The sequence below is a fragment of the Micropterus dolomieu genome, linkage group LG09 (genome assembly GCF_021292245.1).
Source record: "Micropterus dolomieu isolate WLL.071019.BEF.003 ecotype Adirondacks linkage group LG09, ASM2129224v1, whole genome shotgun sequence".
Lineage (NCBI taxonomy): Eukaryota > Metazoa > Chordata > Actinopteri > Centrarchiformes > Centrarchidae > Micropterus > Micropterus dolomieu.
Window position 1 is genome coordinate 17,985,696 of NC_060158.1, and position 24,712 is coordinate 18,010,407.

The following is a 24,712-nucleotide window of genomic DNA, read 5'->3' on the forward strand; positions in this document are numbered from 1 at the left end:
TTTGTAGAGCACTTTTCAAAAACAAGTTACAAAGTGCTTTAACAAGTGTAAAGACAATAATACCCAAGAGACAATAATACAAAAACAATACAAGATAAAAGCATGAAAACATTGAAAAGACTAAAATACATGTTTAAGATAAATATAAAATTAGTAAAATAGAATAAAATAAAAGGGATAAAATAAAGTCAAATAAGATCAGGAAAAGCTCTCCTATAAAAGTATGTTTTAACAAGGGACTTAAAAGAGTTCACTGACTCAGCCGACCTGATTTCCTCGGGCAGGCTGTTCCAGAGCCTCGGGGCCCTGACAGCAAACGCTCTGTCCCCTTTATTTTTCAGTCGAGACTCTGGAACAGACAACAGACCTCTGCCCGAGGATCTCAAGGTACGTGCTGGTGTGTATGGGACTAAAAGTTCAGAAATATAACAAGACGAGAGGCAATAAAGAGCTTTAAAAGTGATCAACAGAATTTTAAAGTCAATTCTAAAACATACTGGGAGCCAGTGTAATGAAGCTAAAATAGGAGTAATGTGGTCATATTTCTTTGTTCTGGTTAAAAGCCTGGCAGCTGAGTGATGAAAATGCCAGAATGCAATCACAATAAAGCCCAAGGTGACATCTTAAATGTGCTTGTTTAGTCCAATTAACAGTCCAACACTCAACAATATTTAGTTTACTGTCACATGGGACAAATAAAAGCATCAGATCCAAACAACTAATAAGATGGAACAAGGTAATGTTTGGCAATTTTGCTTGAAAAATGACATAAGAGATTAACTGATTAGTAAAATAGTTGCAGACATATTTTCTATCAATCAACCACAGTGATTGTTTCAGCTCTACACAAATATATAAGAAATAGGCCTTTACTGTAAACACTCAAATACCCTTGACCAGAACCATGTGCACTCGCTTCATTGTAGACAGTTTTCATGAAGGACTGTACAGGTGCTCATAATGGACTTTGTTATTGTGTGTGTTATAAGGTCAAGACTGCATCAGTTCTTGCACTATGCCATATTACCTTAAACCGACAGGGGGACTCAAGGCATCATAAAGCAGAGCTTGCTGATGTTGCCATAGACGGACAAAAGGCTTTACATCCTCACTAAACATCGGTAACCAACTCGCTGATTAGCAGGAATGAGTTGCAGGCTGCGGATTATCCCGGGCGGATGCGTACGGTGCGTGTGTTTGTGGCCAGCAGCAGGATATGAGGAGACAGGGAGGCACCCTCTCCGCTCCAGTCACATTCAGAAAAAGGCTGGTGGTTTGTCTGGTCCCTTCAGCATCATCTCCACCTTGCTGCTAATAAGCATCCCTGGATGCTAGAATGACTTGCACTGTTTCAAAGCGGCCCGATTCTCCCTCATAAAATGATGAGATTGTGTGTGTGTGTGCGCGCCCGCGCGCGCACCTGTGTAGGCGCTCAGTAAAATACACCTGTCTCTCTCTGCTAGCGGACGCACCCGCTAGCCACCAGACTTGAACACAAAAGCACCATAGGTCCAGAGTAAGCTAGCTCAGCTATCGAACAGTATTAAGTCTAACAGAATGAGATGATCACCAGCTCCTTGGCTATTCAAGCTAACGATGCCTATTGGCTAGCCGGGAGACTGCAGACATACACAGATACCCACCCATGACCAGGACATTTTTCCCAGACGGTAGCTTTGATCTTGAATGGGTTGACACTTCACTCAGGATGGTGGACCTGCAGAGAGAACAGCCTCGTTACAACTCGACCAGACAAGACGTGTTCATTCATTAGCAAACAACGACTGACAGCGAGTGGCTAAAGCGAGCTAGTGCTGCTGTGTCACCAGAGCCCAGTCAAGTCTGGTGCTGATGCTAGCTAGCCTCGTTAGCAAACTAGCTGTCAAACCATTCTCCACCCAGCACAATGGACCCCTCCGCGCGCACAAACGCTGCTCATAATAACCCAGGTTAAATAACACATCACCCACCATAAGTCCTGTCCGTCATCCTCCTCCGGGTTGGAGTTCTCCAGTGTGCTTTTAGGTCCAGTGGACGTGGAGGATAATAATGCACTCCTCCCTGAAGTCGCCATCTTCGCAGGGTTTGTAAACCAAGCAGAGCGCCCGGATGTAGCAGCTGTGTGCTGACCTAGCCTGGTGCACCGCACGCCGGGGCCGGGGCGTGGTCGGCGCGCACAAAAGCAAGGGTCCCTGCTCCAGACATGAAATGATCTCATCCGTGACCATACACACCAAGTTATGTACAGGAGGACAGTGTACAACTGAGTATACTATTTATAAGTACAATAGGCCTAAATCTGTGATCAAGAGGCTATAGGAGAATTCATTTAGGTAGCATAATGTTTATGTATAGACTGATACATAGTGAACCAAATACCATGTTGGTAAAAGTATAGGCTAGCATTATGCCAAAGTGTAAAGTAGTGTCAAAGTAGTGGCCGATTTGCACGAATAAATCATTAGGGTAAATGGGCTTTCAAAAAAGCCACACAAATCCATTTCAGAACAAATATCCTCTTATAATTGTTTTCTCCTAAATGCCTTGATTTGTGATTTATTGTAATATGGCACAGGGCCTAAGCCTACAGGAAAGAGATAAGCTGTAATACCACTGAATTGGATGCACTTCAAATGGACTATTATGCATAGGCTATATAGACTAGGCTATTAGAAGTTTTGATAAAGAGCGCCGGGGATTTCAGAGCTGGTTTAGACGAGCTAAAGTGATAACAGGGGGACACAAGTTAATCAATCCATACGGTAATGCAGACCTGTTAAAAATCTTAAGTAGCTTACTGTTAGCCTATAGGCCTACCCATTTAGTCCACTTTTGAGTATAGAAGTCAGTGAACGTTCAGCGCAGTTAAAAGAAATCAATCCATGTTTACTTGCAGAGCACCTTTCACGAAGGTTATCGTAATGATTGATTGCCTACGTAGGCCTACTGTGACTGATAAGCTGATAATAAGACAGCATATAGATATAAACTGTAAGCAAGTGGGAATCAGTGTAGGCCTACATGAAAATAGTAGGCCTGGGCCTAATGATAAAAAGTGAAATAATAAAAACCAACAGAATAGATTAAAAAATGAAATGAGACCCATGGTAAGAGCACTAACAAGAACTATTATCCCACCATTACTTTCTGGTTATTTCGATTTCCCCCCTGCTTATTCCAGCTGCAAAATCGCCTCATACACTTTGTTGAAACGTTTTAAATTCATCTGAACCAATGAATCTGGTGGGCACAGCGTGAACTTTAAATTAACTACCAAGTGGTCTCAGGTGTGCGGTCATCGCTTATTATAAAACCGCTGAAGCGCATCGCAGCAAATCAAAGCCGAGCACCGGAAAATCAGTTTTAGAAGTGTCAGTTCGGTGTAGCAGCCACAAGATGGCGCTGGTACACTGTGCTTTGCGTCCGCTGGTCCCTGGGTACTGTGCGCTCTCTGCGGCCCCCGATGGAGCCAGCGGATTACAAACTCCAGTTAAGTGGCGCACCGTCCTCCTCCTCCTCCCCATCCTTCAACCAGAGTGAACCCAGGCGCACGGAGCGCATCCTCACCGTGCCCGCCCTGTGGGAATTTAGAAAGCAGCTCTGTTTGGTTGTCCGCGCCAAACCGGCCGAGCTCTGCAGTGTAAGGGATTGGGGGAAAAATATAGACAAAGAGAGTGAGATGGGTCCGGAGACGGTGAGGTATCCGTGATTGTCAAGTAAACGGCGGTGAAGTTCTTCGGCTCCGCTTGGATCTTTTCTCCAGGTCGCTGAGGTGAGTTTTCTCTCTGCAGGAGATAGGAGCAGCCAGGATGGTGCATGAGAGGAGTGCAGGCTGTTCCAAACATCTGCATTGTTACATTTTTCTGTATTGTGCTGGAAGTGAAAGACATATGATGACATCAGATAGATACAGCTGTATGAAACATGTAAATTGTTTTACAGCTTGTGTCACTTTGTGGGTTTATTGATCATTCTGTAGAATAAAATAGACAATAATATTTTTTATTAACAGGCAACAAAATATTATTCTAAACAAATTCACAGTGATTCCACGGAGATTCCTTCCTTGAGAAAATACTGAAAAATACCTGGTAGGCTACTCTTAGAAAGCCTCTGCTTTAATTTTATTCGGCTGGGGTGCCAGAAGACGAGATAAGCCCTATGAGAGGGGAAGATCCGCTTCATTCTTTCCTCTCTCTTTTTCCCTCTGTTTCATTCACTCTCACTTGCTTGCCTTTCTCCAGTTTTTTCTCTCACTCTATCTCTCTAATCCCTCTTCTCACAATCTCTCTCACTCTGTCAGCTCTAATAACACTGTGAGTTTGCAACACCAGACTGCTTCACTTCTGATACTCCTCTCTGTCTTTTCTCAGACCCAGCCGCCTTTCATGTGTCCACTCTTTCAGCTAAGCATATTGCTGTCACCTGTCATGATTAATATTCCATATGGGGTTGCATAACATGCCACATAGTTCTTTAGCCTATGCTGCCTGTGCTCTGGCTGGAAGGCGTTGTTACTCCACTTTGTCTGATAATCGTTATGTGACTGAGCAATTACACTGTACTTGAGTGTTATAGACCTTCCTGTGGCTGAATCATTAATGTCACATCTGTCACAGTCACTTTACATACGTGAACATGTGAAGGTGAATGGTCACACTCACATATACACGTTTACACACACACACAAGTGTGTAAAGGGTCACGGCAATTGAGTTCTGCGATGATTGATTGTCACAGTGTGGAGAATAACAGCTGACAGTGAGGAGCCTTGGAATGATTTTAAAAGATCTTAAACTGCCCCTAGCAATCAGTCAACACTATGCTGGTTTTTATTAGGGCATTATTTTGAGTTACACACAAATTTCAGAGCGCACGTACCACTTTGTTACAAAGCGTTCCGCTTCTCCTTATAAAATTTTCACTCTTTGCTTAATAGATGAATACTTTAATCAACAATAATACAGTGAATCATATATATTGTTTATATGTTTGTACAAATCAGGGAAAATGTTGTCAAAGTACAGATCCAAATTCTAAAACCATCCTCACCTTTGCGTTCCATTTGTGTTAAAGTACGTAAATATCAAAAGAAACCAGTTGTCAACCCCACATCCCAAGAAGCTATTATTACAAGATCCTGTGACGGAGTGTGATATGAAATTTCATTGTCACCTCTAGCAATGTGCAACACATGATCACACAGTGACAGCTGATCCTTTGCTGTACTGTAAAGGCAGATCCGGCACACAGCACTTATACAGTAGCATAGAAATCCTCCACATCCTCCGTCACTCTCCGTGTCATCTGCTGTCAACCGGAACAGACAGGCATCTGCTGCTGCACACACACATGCAGAAATGCACCACCATGCATCAGGTGCACACACAGAAACACTACTAACTACCCACCACCGACACACAAGTCTGCTGTATGTCACACACACCTGCCCTGTGTCTCTGTCCACGTCTGTTTCTCTGTATACAGCCCATTCACTGTGCTTAGCTAAAAATAATCACCACCAGCCAGCACACACATGGAACATGAATTATGGAAGACAAAGAGAGAAAGAGAGAGACATTCGGGTCAGAGTCAGACCCAGTTCTAAGAGCTTCACTCCCCAAGGGTAATACTACTAGACCTCTGCATTAATATTCAGTTTGTACCATCTAGCACATCAGACCAGTGGTTATTCTTTATTTTGGACTAAATGAACTTGAGGCTACCCAAAGTTGCAAAAAATTGGTCCATGCATTTTGAGATTAATTATACATGCAATGCAGTGTTTCCAATGTAATAGTAATATATTTATAGCTTGGTTTAAGTAACTGTTAACTGCATCCTGCTTTGGAAATTGTCGGCTTTGAGTAAAGACCACATGTTGGGGGAGGTTATTAAGTATTATTTATGATGCTACAATGCCATTTAAAGTACACAGTAGAAACAGTTATTTCTTTGGTGAGATGATCGATACCATTGTCATATCTTTCCATTTAATATGAAGCTTTAGGAGTCAGGAGATCGTTAGCATAAAGACTGGAAACAGTGAAACAGCTTGCCTGGCTTTGTCTAAAGGTAACAAAATCCACCTAAATCTCACTCAAAGGTTTTTGTTCAGAATAGATGAATTAGATATAATGCTATTCCAGTAATGAGCTTTAAAGGTGCTGGAAGGAGGATTTGGTTTTGCCTTTAGACAGAGCCTGGCTAGCTGTTTCCAGTCTCTATGCTAAGCTAATCAACAATTCAAACAGTTCTTTTTAAAGTCCTGCACACCCACACAGGTGTTGCCAGCACCTCTGGATAATTAGATACATGGTCAGGTTGAAGGTGTGTGGAGTTATACTGGGAAGTCACAAGAATCAATGTACCATTAAGGACTATAAAGGTGTAGGATGTTCTGCTCAAACAGGTGCAACAAAGACTAAAAGGAGAGTGAAGAAGATGTCAATCAAGCCGAGTCTCAACATGCCCACAAAGCCCCGGGTCTAATTTAGCAGAATAATTAAAAAACTTGTGTGGGTGGTTGATGGACGTGTACGTCCCTTGTAACGCATAAAAAATTATTGCCATGCTTGTGTGATATTGACCATCATTGGTGTGGTAATACAGGAACTCTCACCTCGAACAAACAAAAAGCGGCTTACATTTTCAGCCTTTATTGATGACGGGTCATTTTCTTGCAGCTTTGCTGTACAATGTAATTTAGAGAGATTTAGTCATTTGTTCATGATTAACAACTCATCTCACATTATCATGGGGGAAAACGTCTGTGTCACAGCGATTAGATGCTTGACAGTATTCTATTTAGGGACCATGAACACTATACGTTCTGTGGAAACCTGAGGAGAAACCAATTCATTCTGAAAGAAAGCAATTTGTTCTGGTAACTCAGCAGAGCACACTGTGTGTGTGTGTGTGTGTGTGTGTGTGTGTGTGCGCATGTGTGCATTTGTGTTTGTTTGCGATTATCTATATACAGAATGTGTACATACATCCAAATGCGTGTTTGCATTACCATGTGTTAAATGCATAACTGTGTTAGTTTGTTACTTTGTTTAATACTGTATACAGTATGTGCGCATTGGTGAATGTATTATGTAATATTGAGGGACCTTGTCCTGGTGGCTTCAGAGTCCTGACCTTGAACCATTTGAGTGCTGTCTGCTTAGTCAGGGCCGCTGCATCTGCTCATGTCAAAGCAAACAACAGTTCAAAAGTACTGCAGTGCATGTGATTTTTTTACTCTATCTATCTATCTATCTATCTATCTATCTATCTATCTATCTATCTATCTATCTATCATATAATCCTGATGTCTTTTATCCTCTCTTTTCAGCGTGTGATTGTGTGTTCAGCATGAGTAACATCTATGAGTCTGCAGAGGCCACGCTGGGCTTCATCAGCTCTCCATGCCTGACCAAAGTGGAGCTGAGAGTGGCCTGCCGGGGGATCTCGGACCGTGACGCTCTCTCCAAACCTGACCCTTGCGTGGTGCTGAAGATGCAGTCACACGGGCAGTGGTTTGAGGTATGAGGTAATGGGGAGAGATGAAGCGGTGGTGGGGGGGTCTCCAGTTCAGAGAGGCCGTATCATAAACTGAAAATGAAAGTGTAATGGTCACATCAGTCAAAGTGTTTATTGCTCTGAAGTGTCTTTGCTCATAACACTCGTTCGCCCATTGTTGACATTCTCAATAACAGCTGCTATTTTCATAATCTACACCATTTTGTACGTGACCTGATGTTCCAGTCGCACTGGGAACACAAGTGCCTTCATCTGCTCTCTAGGTTCTGTTGCAAAGAATTCTTTTTGAGTTTCTCTGTAGACAACACTTGAAATTATTCAAGCACATCATTGAATTCATGTTTGACTAAATGATTGTGTGTAATCAAGGACCTACGCCATCGTGCGGCGCTGTGATTGTGTCACTAACCTTCTCACACTAAATTGCAGGTTGTGTTTGGTTCTTAGAAATTATGGATGCTAATTGTCACGGAAGGCAACAGAAATAACAGCTTCCTGGTGTATATATTGTGTTTATCTGTCAAAACGCTTTTGTCACCTTGAAATGGAATCTGTGCTGGTTTAGTATTTTTCTGGAATCATGGGTAGTTTTATTGGGCTCATTGTATACAGTAAAATGTCTCAGATAGATGGGGACAACATCTTCCTAGAATAGGTAGCCTAAGCAGATTATAAGTTTAGCACTTGGAAATGGATGAGAAACGGAAAACTGATGTTGCTTTTTGCTAGTAACTGTTCCACTTTCTTACCTCCAAAGCCCAACCTGCTTGTTCAGGGACTTCAGATGAAATCTCCTGCTTTAAGAGATCTCATATTCCCATTGAATTCTCACTGGTGGCAGTAGCACATGTATCAGCTAAACTTTATAAGGACACAGCATGAAGGAAAAGATATATCTAGAAGAATGTCAGAAAGAAGTCATCTTTCTTTCTCTCTCCCTTGTTTCTGGGAAAGACAGACACGCTGAGTGCACTGTCGCCCTGTTAAATATGTAGATACGAACGCCCACGCGTGCATTCACATCCTTACATGTACAGTGCTACAGTGACCCACTCTAACAGATGTGGCTTATTAACACAGTGACAGAGGCACATGCTCTACACTATACTACATGCACGCACGCACGCACACGCACGCACACGCACGCACACGCACGCACACGCACGCACACGCACGCACGCACGCACGCACACACACACACACACGCGCGCGTTCTATTTCTGCAGGGGCTCAAGATCAAGTGCTCAGAAAGTAGTACAGCATTACTCTGTCTTTGGAGACTACACAAAAAGCTACTTTGTACAGCATACTGCTGTGTGTGTGTGTGTTACATTAAGCCCCTTTGTGGGAGTGTGGGAATGGACAAATGTTATTGCTGCCAATCAGATTCAGAGTCTCTTAATTAGGTAATTGTTGGGAGAGAGTGTTCAAGCTACTGGGCGTGTGTGCGTGTGCGTGTGCGTGTGTGTGTGTGTCATGTTAAGGAGATGCCAATCTATTGAAGTAAGTGTCAAAAAAAGGCCAAGTCTGTTTGTATGTGTTTGTTGACTCTGCTGGTGTGCCATTCGCTTTTGTGACTGCGTGTGTGTGTGTGTGTGTGTGTGTGTGTGTGTCTGTGCCAAAGGGTTATCAGCAATATAAGGGACCCAGTCGTTGCTGCTGCTGTTGGATAGGTTTTGTTGGCGGGGCTGAGACTTTTGTTTGGCTTTCTATTCATTTCTGTGTCAGGCAGTTAGAGAGAAGAAAATGTGAGATCAATGTTGCAACTCTAGTCACTTCTCTGCGTAGTCAAACAGCTTGTGTGATTTTAGCCATCAAGAAAAATCCATATTCTCAATTTGATAAGTGTAAACAATGTGGTAATGGCTATTTGTGGTAATTGCTGTTATTCTGAAAAGTCTGCTGAGGTTCAGAATCAATGCACTGTGGCAGTGTGCTGGATGTTGAATGAGATCGCAAAACTTTAGTCCACTTTGGAAAAACTAAATTTGATGTGAAACTGCCAACAATGACAACAATCCTTAAAAATATACAAAATCATGTAAACATATTTATTTCTAAAGTCTGTATAACACAAGAATAATTTAAGGTTTAACTTTTTGTAATTAGATTACAAGACTGACCAATATGCATGAAACAAATGGTTATAAAATAGTTAATAAATTAATATTTAATTGGGCAACAAAAACAATGATTAAAAAGAGAGTTTAATACATTAATATGTTAACAAATAAATCACATTATAAAACTATTGATTCATTTGTATTTAAATGGACAAATTAATAAAAGGATGAATTAATGGATTTTGTAAATTAATGTAACAATTTAGCTTTATTACTTTATTATTTTTCATAGCATTTCCACCTAATAGATGGTTTTCCATTTACCAACTCTGCTATCATTTGCTATCCTTGCGATCTTTGCTGTGTCAAAACCGGTCAAAACTCAGCACAGGGATCTTTGAGAATGTTGAAACCCACAGAAATAGCAGCTGTAATCTTTTAGATTCCAAATATCCATCAATCATACCGGTGTTAACCTGGAGTGTGTGTGTGTGTGTGTGTTGTGTGTGATGTGTGTCCATGCGCTCCTGCCTCTGTGCATGTGTATGCCTGTGTTCGTTTGCAGGTGGACCGTACAGAGGTGATTCGTAGCAGCAGCAACTCAGTCTTCTCCAAGATCTTCCTGGTGGACTACTACTTTGAGGAGGTTCAGAGGCTCCGCTTTGAACTTCATGACATCAGCTCTGGCAACAATGGCCTCCGTGATGCTGACTTCCTGGGAGCCATGGAGTGCACCTTGGGACAGGTCACAGAAAAAATCTTTTTCTTCTTGATGTTTAGCAGTCTTCTTGCTAGTGATGCTGATATCTGGCATTTTGAGATAATCGGCATCGACCAAAACCAGTGCTCATGAGGCCGATATATCTTCCTAAATGACAGGACATCTAATCTAAAACCATTACTGGCTAGCATTAAATATATGTTGTTATACTGTAGAGAATAAAGCAGTTGAATGACATCACTTCTGACAAACTGTACACCTGCAACAAGCAAATTGCATTTAACCAGTAGGTATAGTGCAGAGTGTGCAGCTTGTATGCTTTGAGAGTAACAATTAGAGACTGGAGTGTATAATCCTTCGAAAAGTACATTGAGGTGGTTGGGATATTAGACAAATGTATCAGGTAGTATGTACTTTTAATTAGGTGGAAAGAGCAACTTTAAGATTAGAGAGGCCAACTTTAGCCGTGGGTGGAATCCTAATGTGATCTTTTCACTTAAGGTCGGCTACTGTCACTTTCTACACTGAGCTTTCGTTGTCCTCGAGTCCTTAGTTACTTAAAGGGTTCTTTAAACTTGGTTTTTTAAAGTATTTATATGTGCATTTGCTAATGCATATAACCTTATTTTTCACTTAATGATGTTGGTGCTCCTCTTAATGATGTAGTTTTAATCAATATTTAAAGATTTGTTTCATTTACAGGCGTCATAAATATCCAAGAGCATTTAAAAAGAAAGTTGTAATAGCAGTAGTACTCATTAAGAAACTGATTTCAGGAAATTACTTGCTAAGTCACACTGAGTAGAAGGAAATACAGAGAAAGCAGAAAGGACAGAAGTCCAAACAGTACTAAAGTGCTTCCACTTCTCATTGTCAGAGACGCTATCAGCTACATAAAGCTGGTGGATTTACAGTAGTTGGGAGAACTGAGATAATTGACATGGAAAAAAGAGGATTTTGAAGGCGAGAGCCAGGGAGGTTTACTGGAATGGGATAACATGTTGCCAACATTTTATCTGGGGCTAACAACTGTCTGCATGCTGTGGCAGCAGCAACAGCATTATATCAGTTCAATATGAAAGCACCAGAGGCTCGTATGAGAATTTCAGTAAGTGATAGTAAATGATCTATTAATAGAAATCCATGTTGTGAAAATTGAGACAGATGACAGAAAAGTTGTGTTGAGTGTTACATAATGCCATTTGCTGCGGTACTGTGTTCATTTTGAATAATTTTTTGCGTGTACAGTGGCAGGCCACCCAAAATTATTCCCCTTCTCTGTAATTCCCCTCAGCTCCACAGAGCTTTATTGCATCTTTCAGATTATTGTTTATGATTAACTGGCGAACATATTTAAACATTAGTCAGAAATTTTTCACAGGAGTTGGTGAATATTGGACTCGCTAAGTGGCCAGAAACATAACTCTAAATGAGTGCTAATGTTGCTCTGTATCTGGATGTGTAAATCGGCACCTTTAGGATAACATGTTAATGAAAACAACTTAAATGTAATTTGTCAGAGTTGCGTTTGCCCCCCCCCCCCAAAAAGAAGAAGATATGATTGCAGGTTTGAATCAAGAAAGAAGCAAAGAATGTTGCCTCTGCTTCCCTTGTAATGACATTTCATTTTAAAATTAAATATGTTTTATATCAAAACTGTCCGTGTGGTTTATACCCAGTCTACCCAATGTAAACTTTGGCTGCACAAAATAGTAATGGGTGAAAAGAGTCTAGTAGCTGGCGGATCAAACCAGGGATACAGAGATGATTACATCTGACAGGTAGTGAGAAAGGTGACTCCACCATGCTGCTTTATGTCCGTTGGATGTAGAAAGTAGGTAGTCGTACGCTAACACTGACACCAGGGTGAAATGTGATATTTCATTTCCCACCATGTTTATCCTGCCTCCAATTGCCTCAGTTGGTAAGGTTGATTAAAGTTATGGTTAGAGTTAGCCATACAGAGGCTGTGTAGGGGCAGGACTTAAAGCAAAGCTGGTGTCTGTCAAGTCAAAATTATTGAAAAATGGGGGGCGGGGTGGGGGGTAGTATGGATGACACAAACAGGGCAAGCAGTCCCTCTGAGGGGAATCTCTGGAATCTGTAAGCTGATTTTAGTCTGTTTGTTTCAGATCGTCTCTCAGAGGAAACTGAGCAAAGCTCTGCTCAAACAGGGGAACACTGCTGGAAAGTCTTCCATAACGGTATCACACTGTTTCTAAAGTCAGCCCAGTACAGTTACACACACACACAAACATGCACAAATCACACACGCACCACCTCTTGCGCAGACACTCTGAAGATAATTAATTTGATGATGTTGCCTGTTCAATCTGCTCTGTTCCTCATTTCCATCTCATTTTCTCACCTCACCTCTGTCCATCTCTCTCTCTGTCTCCCCCTCCTCCTCTTCTTCTTCTTCTTCTTCTTCTTCTTTTTCTCTCCCACCTCCCTGTAAAGGTGACAGCGGAGGAGTTGTCTGGTAATGACGATTACGTTGAACTCTCCTTCAGTGCTCGCAAGCTGGACGACAAGGTTTGCGCGGTCGCGTGTGCGCTTTCAAAAGCATTGAGAATGTGTGCTCTTCCTTTAGATATGAGAGGAATTAATCTTCAGAGATATGAGTTTGTGTGTGCGCACTGTCAGGCAGGTGTGTGAAGAAATAGGTGGGTGGAGGGGCTGTGGGATTTGGTGACGAAGCAACTCACTCAAAATACTCAGAAGTACAGTCTTGGCATTAGAGGAGGCCTGCTGAGATAGGTGGGCACCCCTCTCTACCAAATAACCCCCTCCTATCTCCCCCACCCCACCACACACACAGATAACTATATTAATTTTCAGCCTCCCCACGCACACGCACGCTCGCACGGCCATGGATGACTAATCCAAACAAGTTGTGCCTTAGGGAAAAGATGGAAGAAAGCAGGGGAGGGGCGGATAAATTTGAGAGGACAGGAAAGGGATGGGTGGAAGAAACAAGGAAGAAAGGGGGTGAAATAATGATTCTATCTGAATATGAATGATTTATGGTGATCAGAGGTAGTTCTACCTTACATGCGTGTTTTCCCTCCGAAGGATTTCTTCAGCAAGTCAGACCCCTTCCTGGAGATTTTCAGAATTAATGACGACGGCACTGAGTCACTCGTACACAGAACTGAGGTAATTACCTGCACACACAAACACACACATAGATGTATTATTTATTGCTACAGACCTGTGATTAACAGAAACGTTCATGTTTTGTGCACTGCACGTGGTAGACGGTCATGAACAACCTGAGCCCAGTTTGGAAATCCTTCAAAGTTTCCTTGAACACACTCTGCAGTGGTGACCATGACAGGGAGCTGAAGGTGAGTCTGCAACTGTAACTACTTTTTTGCAGGTCAAAGTAATGGCAATATCATTTTTTATTTAACCTTAAATACAATCTGCAACACTCTGAATGTACAAAACCTTGGCCACAGCTCCCTTCATTATTCAAGTTCCGTCAGAGTGAGGCAATAAACATTTAGAGGGAGAGGCTGAACAACACCTGAAGGCCTGCAGGGTTTTCTTTGTCACCGTTGTAGCATACAAATGATGAGATTTGTAAAACCCAAGAATTGCAAAAGTGCCACATACCCTATTTAACTGAATCAAACCATGTGAGAAAGTTGCAAAGCAGCCTCAACATCTCCTTGCATTTTCTTCACCAAGTCATGAGTTGAGCAGGTCATGCGCTTCCTTTCCAGATGTCACTGTGTTATTTAAAGAGCTGTGCGGGTGTGAAATAGCTCAGTGGTCATCCTAAACTCTCACCTGAGATAGATAATAGATCTGTGTGTGTGTGTGTGTGTGTGTGTGTGTGTGTGTGCATACGTGCGAAAGTGGTGGCTGCACATCAGCTCCGAACAGTTATTCTTTACCATGAATAAACATGAGCTTGTTCATTAAATATTCAGAGGTGTCTTAACTCTGCATGGCTCCTGACAGCAGGAGAAAGGGCTCACACACACACGCACTCCATCGGCTATGGTTTCCAGGGCTACCTGTTTGAAGAGCTATAGTGAGAAATGGCAGGGCAGAGATTTCTATTCAGACCACTGCTTCCATTTCACTGGGCTCTTAACTGACCAATGCATAAATTCATAACCCTCCTATGCAGAGTTTGTCTGTCTCTCGCTTTGTATGCCTCCTTATCCATTTCCTCACCTCTATACTTTTCTTTCCACCACTTCCGTTGGCGTCCCTCTCCGTCCAAGAGCTAGTATTCAGCGAATGGAACGGAGGTTCTTAATTTTTTCATTACTCTCTCATACACAACTCTCAGCTACTTGAAGTGGATGCAAGGCTGCCAAAGACCGCGCTCGCTCCCTCACAAAAACATTACTGTCAAAAACACATCACGCATGCAATCCACAAATTGACACACACACACACACACACACACACATAGACAAAAAAGGCACACACACTTCAGGTGCAAGCACTTGACAGCTTAAGTGGGTGGCAGGAAATAAGGGGATTACTGCCGGTTGTTTTTAATCAAGCGTTGTTGGATTGGTTCTGATTACTAGTTATTGGGATGACCTCAGGCAACAAGGTCACTATGCTCTACAGCAAAATGACTCCTTCACAGCCATTAAACCTTCGCAAAAGGTAAAAGCATATATCTTTGTGTGTGTGTGTGTGTGTGTGTGTGTTAACGTGTGTCTCTAATGACCAACTTTATCAGTGCAGATATTGGCGCCTTTTGTCACCTTTTGAAATGATAGGATTGTTTCTTTATGGTGTTCTACGCCTTGGCCCGCTGACCCGCACTTTTCCCCGGTGATTGAGGCCATTTTTCTTGTCTTGTACCGCCTTCGAGAGAAACAAACTATTACGCCTAAACACAGACACACACATAAAGCTGTCTCTTAAGCCCCGTCCCTCTCAGCATCCTCAGATTAATATTTCACCGCTCCATTGCCCCCCACCAACACTGCCTTATCAATCATTCAGCATGGCATTTCCCTGCATGCCATGAGTGCATGTGTGTGTGCGTTTAAATGACAGTGTTGCAGCTGCGTTCTAACTGAATGAATGTGTGTACTTGTGCATGTGTGTCTCTTTGTGTCTTTTTCCAGTGCACAGTTTGGGACTGGGACTCTAATGGAAAACATGACTTTATAGGGGAGTTTCAGACCACCTATAAGGAGGTGAGAGCAGAGCAGGAGGGCAAACAGGTAAGCTCAAGCACACACAAAAGGATAAAAAGAGTTACGACTGCACGCTAACAAAGTATTTACGTGTCTTAAATTTCCCCTAAACTAGTCTATGAGTAGGATTATTAAATTATTGTACATAACAAAAAGCTAGAGGCATATTTTGCTAGAAGAATCTCCACGCATATGCATCTATTTAGATACACTAACATAGCTGCGTTAGTCCTGGGTGCGAACAGCTTCTGTGTTCAGCTGGTCAGGTTCTTAAAGATCTCTGTGTTTTTGCCACATACGCTAAACGATGTCCATCTCATAAATGTATAATTCATTCATCATACATCTGTGGTTGTTCTGTGTAATTACACTCTTCGCAATGTGTGTGTGTGTGTGTGTGTTTTGCCCAGCTTCAATGGGAGTGCATCAACCCTAAATACCAGTTGAAGAAGAAGAACTACAGAAATTCTGGTGTTGTTATTCTCAACCACTGTAAGGTAAATTAACACAATCTCTGTCTGATATCCTTCTACTTCCTACAATCCCTCCCTGTTTGAGTCTCACAGGTAACAGCTGCAAATAATGATTGTTGTCATTATTGATTGAAGTTGCCCTGCGGAGCTTTCTTTTAAACAAACAAACAAGGGGTTAGGGGTTAGGAGCGTGTCTCGCTGAAGTCTATCAACCATGCTAAATGTATTTCTCTCCTCATTTAACATTTGCAAAAAAATCTGTGATGGGGTTCTTTGCCATTGCTATTTTTTGTTTGTCTCTAGTAGTGTCTTTCGGTAGCCAAATCTTCTGCAACTGCGGAATAGACAATCTGCCTTCTGTTTACAACGGCACATGCACGTGAATGGCCACTTCACGCGCATTTTCAGTTATTTTAAGAAAGACGGAGATCCATCCTGATACGCAGCTAAAAACAATGGTTTGGACAGAGATTGTTTTTGTTTTAAAACTCAGAAAAAACAAAGTAGTATAGATTTAGCATTAGTGGACGTCATCTTAAGTGCTTGCTTAAGTGCAAGAGGCTGCAAGGGCAAGAAATGGTATTATTGGACTGCACTTTGCAACATATCACGTTACCTTGGCTACGCCAAAAGAATTGTGGATTTGAGGCTTTTTATTTTACATTTCTTTACTTACTTCATGGCCGAGGCACTGCTAGGACCAACTGCCTGATCTGAACGTATTCCAGGCTCCTTTCTGACAGAGTGAAGGAAAGGTCATTTTCCAATAATCAATATACTCGTTTTTAAAACAGCACACACTGACTACATTATGTAAACTTATTTTTTCTTGTATTTGCACTTTCCATGTTTGTTGACCTTTTTTTAAACACTGGTAACCCCGTGTTTAATGTTGCATCGCTATGAACTGTGAGTAATTTCCTCAGGCAAAGTCTGTAGAGATGCAGACTTAAGGAAAGTGTGCACGAAGGGCTCAAAAAGTCTGGTAAAAGGCCCTTGGCATTTGACAGTAAGACAACCCTAAGCCCTCATGGACTTACCAGAAACGTGCCTCAAAGTCTGTGAGTCTGTGATTCTGTGAGTGTGTAGATTGGGATTCAACACGTTTTTGCTTGCTAGTAGTCTTCTTAATGCCAATCTTCATTGGCGTATTACTATGCTTCTTGGTGAATTAGCGCCACCAACTGTCAATTAATTCAATACTGTGAAACCATTGTTAGGTATGTTTGTCACACCGCCTGAATGTGCACACAGGTAGATAGGTAGTTAAATAGGCAAGTAGGCCAGCCAATAATTTTATTTGGACTGAATGAAATACGAATGAAATAATTAGCCGTGTTTATTACAGTCCTGCAACAGCCACAGATACTGGATTTTGTTTCATTTTGTGTCAGAACATTTGTTTTATGGATTGCTGTCTGGGTGTAAAGCTTTAATTATTTCAGTGCTAATGTTCAGCGTCACCACCCCCAGCTACATCCACCTCATTCAGCTATTATTATATCCAGTTTTAAATCCATGTCATGGCCTCAATTTCAACATTTCCCCTGACAGATCATCAAAATGTATTCCTTCCTGGATTACATCATGGGAGGCTGCCAAATTCAGTTCACAGTAAGTTTTGTCACATACAATATAATCTCCTCAATGTTTACAGCAGCACGTCATTGTCTGCCCATGCCTACTCATGTTGTGTGGTGAGCGTACGTTTGTGTGTGTGTTTCTTTGCCAGGTGGCAATAGACTTCACAGCGTCCAATGGGGATCCCAGAAACAGCTGCTCCCTTCACTACATCCACCCCTACCAGCCCAATGAGTACCTGAAAGCGCTGGTGGCTGTAGGGGAGATCTGCCAAGACTATGACAGGTGAGAGCCACTCCATCAATCATCATTTAGCTAATGCTGACACACACACACACACACACACACACACACACACACACACACACACACACAATGAAAGTGTATGTGTATGAACGTGTCTCTCCCTTTCTCTAGTGATAAAATGTTCCCTGCATTTGGTTTTGGAGCACTGATACCACCTGACTTCAAGGTAGGACATCTGGGATGTGTGGATGTGTGAAGCAGGGGGAGTTCTTGCTACTTTAGATTTTGGAAGCACAGCTTGCTTTTGATTAACATGAAAAGAGAAGGCATCTGTCAACCTGTAAATTAGACTTGAGCATGTTGTGCTGAGTGTGTGGTTTAACGTGGCAGTAAAAGGCTTTGTGTTCTCTGCCCCCATGTGTAGGTTTCACACGATTTTGCAGTGAATTTTGATGAAGACAATCCTGAATGTGCTGGTGAGCTGTCAAACAAACACACACACACACACACACACACACACACACACACTTGACTTCTTGACTCACATAGACTTTCACATTCATACATCACAGGACCAAAACAGTCCTATAGTATCACCGCTGCACGCCTCTCATCTCTCCCTCGCTGTCAGTCCCATATTTCTAGCTCTATATCTGTCCACACTTTCTGTTTCTTCCTCTTAGACACACAAATACACAGGCATGCACACACACTTACATACACACACGCAGCTGGGAGATTTGTCACCATGCTGCAGGAAGTATTCTCAGGCTCTACGATAAAGAGAAAAACAACACTAATCTGTATGTGTGAAATGGGCTTCTGCGCTCGTCTCTTCGCATAGCTGCCTTCCTGCCGTGAAGGTGTGTGTGTGTGAGCTTGTGGTTGTGTGGACTAAATGGGAATGCTTTTTGAAAAATGCCCAGTCACCTTGGAGTGCAATCACATGGGCAGAGTCTGATTCATTTTAGCAGATACTTTTGCAAGTACAAGAACTTTGACTTGGTGAGGTCACTGCAGTGCAACACACGGACAGGTACACAGGAAGACAAATAAACAAAAACCTGTGTGTTTGTGTGTGTGTGTGTGTGTGTGTGTGTTTGCAGGAATCCAAGGCGTGGTGGAGGCCTACCAGAATTGCCTCCCCAAGATTCAGCTGTACGGGCCCACCAACATCGCCCCAATCATCCAGAAAGTGGCCTCGTCTGCCTCCGAGGAGATGCACACCAAAGAGGCCATGGTGAGAGAGGGAATGAGAAAGTCTGGACCATTTTTTGTTCCTGTTGTTGTGACTGTTGGTGTTTGCACTGGCAAACTGGGACACAAAAGAAAGATAAATAGCAATAGCAATGAAAAGACAAAAAGTGAGACATCAGAGGAGGTGAAAGATGTGACAAAGAACAGCAAAAAGAGAAAAGGGGGGAGAAGTGATTGATATTGAATATTGAATTCCAGTCATAAATTTTGGAGCACAAATTCCTCTCTGCCTTAATGCTTCCCGCTTCCCTCTGGCTCTCTGGTGGATTACAATGAGTTTTATTCAAATTAGCCCCCGACAAGAAGCCACTTTTAAAACATAAAATTCATTGAACATCTTTTCCTCCCTGCCCACAACCTCCTCCCTTCAACCCATAAATTTCTCCCCTCCCACCACCGTCCCTCCTCTTCCCGTCCCACCAGGAATACTTCATCTTGCTGATCCTGACAGACGGCGTCATCACCGACATGGCGGACACACGGGAGGCCATCGTGCACGCCTCCCACCTGCCCATGTCCGTCATCATCGTCGGCGTGGGCAACGCAGACTTCACAGACATGCAGATACTGGACGGAGACGACGGAATCCTGCGCTCACCGAAGGGCGAGCCAGTCCTACGTGACATCGTGCAGTTCGTCCCCTTCAAGGACTTCAAACATGTGGGTAGCAGTTGGGAGGAGGGGTAACGGGCGATGGATAGAAGGCTTGAATTTGTGGAAAAGTGATAGAGCTTTGATAAATGCATTCAAGGCAAAAAATTTGACTAATTCTCCAGGGAAGTCAGGCAACATCAAGACTTATGCAAATGAGTCACTATATAAGAATGCAGCAGAATAAATTTTTTTGCAGCAGATGCAGTTTTCTGGCATTTTTGTGCCTACTTCTTCACAGCCTGCATAACTGTAGTGGATACCAAACTGTACTTTAGAAGTTTAGAGCTTTCTCAAGTTGAGTAACAACATTAAAGGGCATAAGAAATGTGAGGTCATAAAAAAAGAGTATCTAGTCATGAAACACTAAGAAATTTCACACCAGGGCCACAAATCTAAAACAAAGTCTCTAAGTTTGGGCAAAGTATTCCTTTGAAGATTTTTAACACCTTTACCAGAACAACACCTGGTGTTCTATACTGGTATCAATCAGTGCTGATTTCAGTTTTCTCCAAACCTCATTTTCTTTTCTTTGTCTTCAGTCTAAACCAGCAAAATTATGATATAGAGCAGTGTTAATCAAAATATGTGGCCCTATAACAAAAGCTGAAGATTTCACTTTTAGAATTCATATCAGAACTTTTACATGAGTTTTCACAAATGTACTGCAGATAACAATGTAAACACGCAGCGCATGTAATTCACAATAAATACCGTATTTCACATTTTGCTGATAAAGCCTTTCTTGGTCTGGTATAACCAGACTAATGGGGAAAATGACATCTGCCATTGGATACAATCCTAAAACAAACCAATGCATTAATTTTTGTATTAAATGAATAACTGTATAAGAAATGAACAAACTAAACATATTGAGCCTGTAAAACACTGACTCCCCAATGAACATGTTGAAAATACTGGCCCATAGTTGAACTTAATTGCTGACCCAAAATCTAGAGAAAATATGTGATCACAGTTAAGGCAAGAATCCGATCGAGCTTTTAGTACCAATTTTTAAACCTTGATTTCAGTACTCTGCGTTCTGTGACAATAAGGACACAGAAAATCCTGTTGCTTGGTCTACCCCAGAGTAATTGCATTTAAAAAGTTCTACTTCAACAGTTGCTCTGTGTGTGTGTGTGTATGTGTGTGTGTGTGTGTGTGTGTGTGTGTGTGTGTGTGTCTTGGGTGGGTGGTAAGAAAGGCTGTATTCAGGGGGTAACGAGTGTGAGTATGTGGGCGTAATATACTTGGTGTGCTCGTCAGAACACATCAGCTATCAGCTGTGTGTGTGTATGGCACTGGTGACATTAATTTTGTCTTTGACAGGGTCTGTTTGGCTGGATCTGTTATGGTGAGTCTGGTCTGTGACAGGTTGAGAAATCAACCAATTACATCAAGCTAAGCAGAAAAGGGGGTGGGGGGTTCAGCAAATGTAGGAAGGAGTAGAAACATAAAGTTTACCCAAAAGTAGATAGAGATAGTGTGACAGTCAGGCAGGACTAGTGAAGAATAAATCTGGGGGAAAGCGATGAGGAAGGTGCAGGGAGAGAGACAGCGGCGGTGGCGGTGGTGTTGGAGGGGGGTCAACAGGAGACTGGAGCTAAAGACAAAAGGGAGCGAGGGAGTGTGTGACAGAGGTGGGGAGGTGATTTTCTGCTCTGTCGTTTCTTTTCAGAAGGGATTAGCAGGACGGAGTTGCTGTGTGACAGGCAGAGTGGGGGATAACAGGTAGATAGGAGCAGAGGAGAGAGAGCAGGACGGAGGGTGGAAATGAGAGGGGGGGTGTCGGGGTGGGTGCACTTTGATGATGCATTGTCTCGGGGAATTAAGTGAGACGGAGTACGACAGACACTCTGACTTTGAGGATTCAGAAGGGTGTGCGGTGTGAGCGCATGTGTGTCCATGCAGACAAGTGGCTGGCCTGTTTGTGCAGAATTATGTGTGTGTGTGTGTGCGTATATGTATGCATAGGAATGTTTTTTCTCTTCTTTTCAGTACTGAACATAAATGTGGCTTTAAGTGTTTCCACGTTATCTGAATATTTCATACTTTTACTGTACATTTAGAAGGAGCAGGTTCCCATTTATTCATTGCTTTCATCATCACTCCTCATGTCCTTAGATGGAATAAAATTGTTTTTTATAAACTAACATAAATCTGCCTTATTTTAAACTAGATAACCATGCATTCTACCATCATCCTATGGATTATCCTATTGATTTTCTTGTGACCTGCTGTTTTTAATTAATTTATTGCATGTATAGCAAAAAAAGAAAACAAGAGAAAAGTCATATGCAAAAATAATAATCCTATTGTTGAAATATTTAAGCCTTCTCTGAAATCTAGAGGACATAATAGATCACAATACAATAAATTAAAAACACCGAGATGATTATAACACTTTAACTTTAACTGGAATCAACTGAAAGGCTTGAATGGTCTTGATTTCTCTCAGCATGCATCCTGGCTACGAAAAGCTCAGATTTAAAATAAAGTAAAGTGTTAATCCACAGGGTTTCTATAATTCAGTATGCAGGTTTACAACACAAAATGTCTCTTTTTTGGCTGCAGTTGTTCCTGCTAGGAAAATATTCCTCTTCCATGAATGTTTTGAAAGGGTTTCTTGAACCTTAACTTAAGTTACCACAAAGCTTGTCAACTGACCAACATTGGAGTTTTATATTTATCATATAATAGCAAATATGATCAAATGCAACAGGATTTCTTTCTATTATTAACTCATATAACACAAACTGTACCAACATTTAATGTACATGAAATTTACTGTTTGCATTGTCTATGCATTGTTTTTTTTTAATGAATAGACAGGATCTGATGCATTTTTCTCCTTGAGCAAATAGTGCCCAAGCTATGGTACTACAGGACAAAAAGGTGAAAGCGGGGAGGTTTTGAAGTTACAAATAAGCTTGTCTGATCACATCAGTCTTACTGGTCTTGACCTTTGACAGCATCATGCTCAACAGTAAATTCTGGCATCCTAGAATCACGCATGGCTAGAGATGTGTGTGTATTTGTGACCTCTCTCCTCCTCCTCTCTCTCTCTGTCTGTCTTTGTGTTTCCAGGCCTCCCCGGCCGCACTGGCTAAGAGTGTTTTGGCAGAAGTCCCTAACCAGGTGGTGGATTACTACAACGCTAAAGGCATCAAACCCAAGTGTATGTCAGACTACGAATCCACAAGAGCCTTCAGCCCCTGACAATGGAATACATGGAAACACACTCTCAACTACACACCCACACACATATATATATATCATATATATATACTTTATGTACTGTATAATACATAATACAAAAGCACAAGCACATATACACATACAAACAAACATGTACACATAACCATACTACATACAGTAGTCTAGCTCAGAGAATTAGCTCGTTCTGGTGAAACAATTTGAACTACTCCATTGATGACTATTGCATGTTTGGCCACAATGGCATCACCTGTAAAATTATTAATATCTACTGTATATCTGAAAGATGTTTATAGAAATAAGAGCAGTCTTCTGGACCAGCATGCAGACCATAGCACACCCAAAGAAATGACACTCCTACCTTATTTAGATAACTAGCAAGTAAAGACCAAATATCTGAGGGTAGGGAAGTCAAAATATGTGATTGCATAGCTGGAAATTATTAGAATTAGCATTGCAAATGTTATTTATGGGAATGGTAGCATCCCTGTTAGTGTACTGCATAAATGCATGCATAATTCAGCTCCTGCTAATATCCAATCTCCAGTAGCCGCTTGCTAGTTATGAAATAAAGTATCTCTGTCATTTGAGTGACATTCAGGGTTGTCTTGGGTGTTTCGGGTTCTTTTCTACAGATTTGTTTGAGATTTTGCTAAATGGAAACGAACAACTGAAAAATTGTAATAATTTCTTAATAACCTTCTTACATTGTAAAGAGTTTTGGGAGGATAGCAAAGCGTCTGTGGTAGACACTCATCTGTGAGCTGAAAACTGTTTTTTTCTGTATTCTGCATGTTGATTATAATAAAGTCATTTTGGTTTTCATTTTAGTGTGATTTGATATCTATGTGAATGTGTAGGTTGAACTCAGCTAAACTGGGGCATCCGGTAAAATGGGCAGTTTAAGGTTTGAGTGTCCTAGCTCTTTAAGACATCCAATGACTGCAAAGAAGTTCAAACTGTTGCCACTTGACATTTAGCAAATGATTGTATTGGTCTGAGGTTGCTAAGGGGAGCGAGGCAATGACTCATTTTGAGACCATGCCATCAAAAAGCATGGTGAGTGGCCATATCAAATTTTACTTCTCAAGGTTGATAAATCAGTAAAAAACAAACTGACATTTAGAAATTATGATTCATAACACATGTCTTGATGGCCTCTGTCAGATAAAATGATGATATTTTGTTAAATAATCCAGATTTTAAAAAAAATAATAAAAAGCATTTTTAGTTACCGGTGCAATTTACCTTAACATGTTAGATAAAATGGGCCATTTATTTAAGCTAAAATGGGCCACCTTATGAGTTGAGTTTAAGCAGAAATTCTGGTAAATCAGAAATTATTCTTTATTATTAATAAAAAAATTGTTGCATTTGTGGCATACCTTTTGACATTTTTACCTTCAAAATTTGTTTGTATGTGATGTGTGTTTGTGTGTGTTTGACTGTGTTTGTAGTAAAGTATTTAAACTATTTATTACAGACAGCATTTCAAACAGAGAGAGAGAGGAGAGAAAGTGAGCAGTGTCAAAGATAGTGTCTCTGAAACTGCTCACCCAAAAAAGTGAGACAGCCAATGTTTCAAAACCTGTAGGGCCTGAACCATTATATTTTTACATCAATTCAACACATAGATATTAAAAACAGTCACGTGTCAATTGTATTGTGGGGACATGAATGTGTTCACACAGTCAGAAAAGGGGGACTTACCTCCCCTTTGAGGGCACCAGGCTGGCCTCCACAAGGTAAACCATTACATTTTAAATTAAAAATTGTTAGTCAAAGTTACAAGATTGG

The 24,712-nt window shown here is 41.5% G+C and overlaps 2 protein-coding genes across 3 annotated transcripts in view; one reads left to right on the forward strand and one right to left on the reverse strand.

The window, feature by feature from the left end:
- dync1li1 (dynein, cytoplasmic 1, light intermediate chain 1) overlaps window positions 1-3,051 on the reverse strand; it is a 10,724-nt gene extending 7,673 nt beyond the window's left edge. The window contains exons 1-2 of the mRNA XM_046058396.1: window positions 1,971-3,051; window positions 1,644-1,717 (exon numbers count right to left, since the gene is read on the reverse strand). Of these exons, the coding sequence (XP_045914352.1) occupies window positions 1,644-1,717; window positions 1,971-2,218 (322 nt within the window). The 5' untranslated portion in view covers window positions 2,219-3,051. The remainder of the gene's footprint in view (window positions 1-1,643; window positions 1,718-1,970) is intronic.
- Window positions 3,052-3,125: 74 nt separating this feature from the next.
- On the forward strand, window positions 3,126-23,679 carry cpne4b (copine IVb). Of its 2 annotated transcripts, XM_046058393.1 has the most exons (16): window positions 3,126-3,772; window positions 7,340-7,530; window positions 10,156-10,335; window positions 12,444-12,515; window positions 12,772-12,846; window positions 13,387-13,470; window positions 13,572-13,661; window positions 15,420-15,518; window positions 15,902-15,988; window positions 17,519-17,578; window positions 17,697-17,830; window positions 17,963-18,017; window positions 18,216-18,267; window positions 18,898-19,031; window positions 19,472-19,708; window positions 22,787-23,679. In XM_046058393.1, the coding sequence occupies exons 2-16, from the start codon at window positions 7,360-7,362 to the stop codon at window positions 22,916-22,918; spliced, it is 1,662 nt and encodes a 553-aa protein (XP_045914349.1). In that variant the 5' UTR covers window positions 3,126-3,772; window positions 7,340-7,359; the 3' UTR covers window positions 22,919-23,679. The 2 variants fall into 2 exon arrangements, with proteins under 2 accessions (XP_045914349.1, XP_045914351.1); XM_046058395.1 differs by lacking the exon at window positions 19,472-19,708.
- Window positions 23,680-24,712: the final 1,033 nt, after the last annotated feature.

Excerpts from the sequence above, each read along its gene's own strand:
- cpne4b (XM_046058393.1), top strand. The coding sequence starts at position 7,360 with ATGAGTAACATCTATGAGTCTGCAGAGGCCACGCTGGGCTTCATCAGC. Across the intron at positions 15,989-17,518 it reads TTATTCTCAACCACTGTAAG|ATCATCAAAATGTATTCCTT; the intron begins GTAAATTAACAC and ends TTCCCCTGACAG. Across the intron at positions 18,268-18,897 it reads AGACAATCCTGAATGTGCTG|GAATCCAAGGCGTGGTGGAG; the intron begins GTGAGCTGTCAA and ends GTGTGTTTGCAG.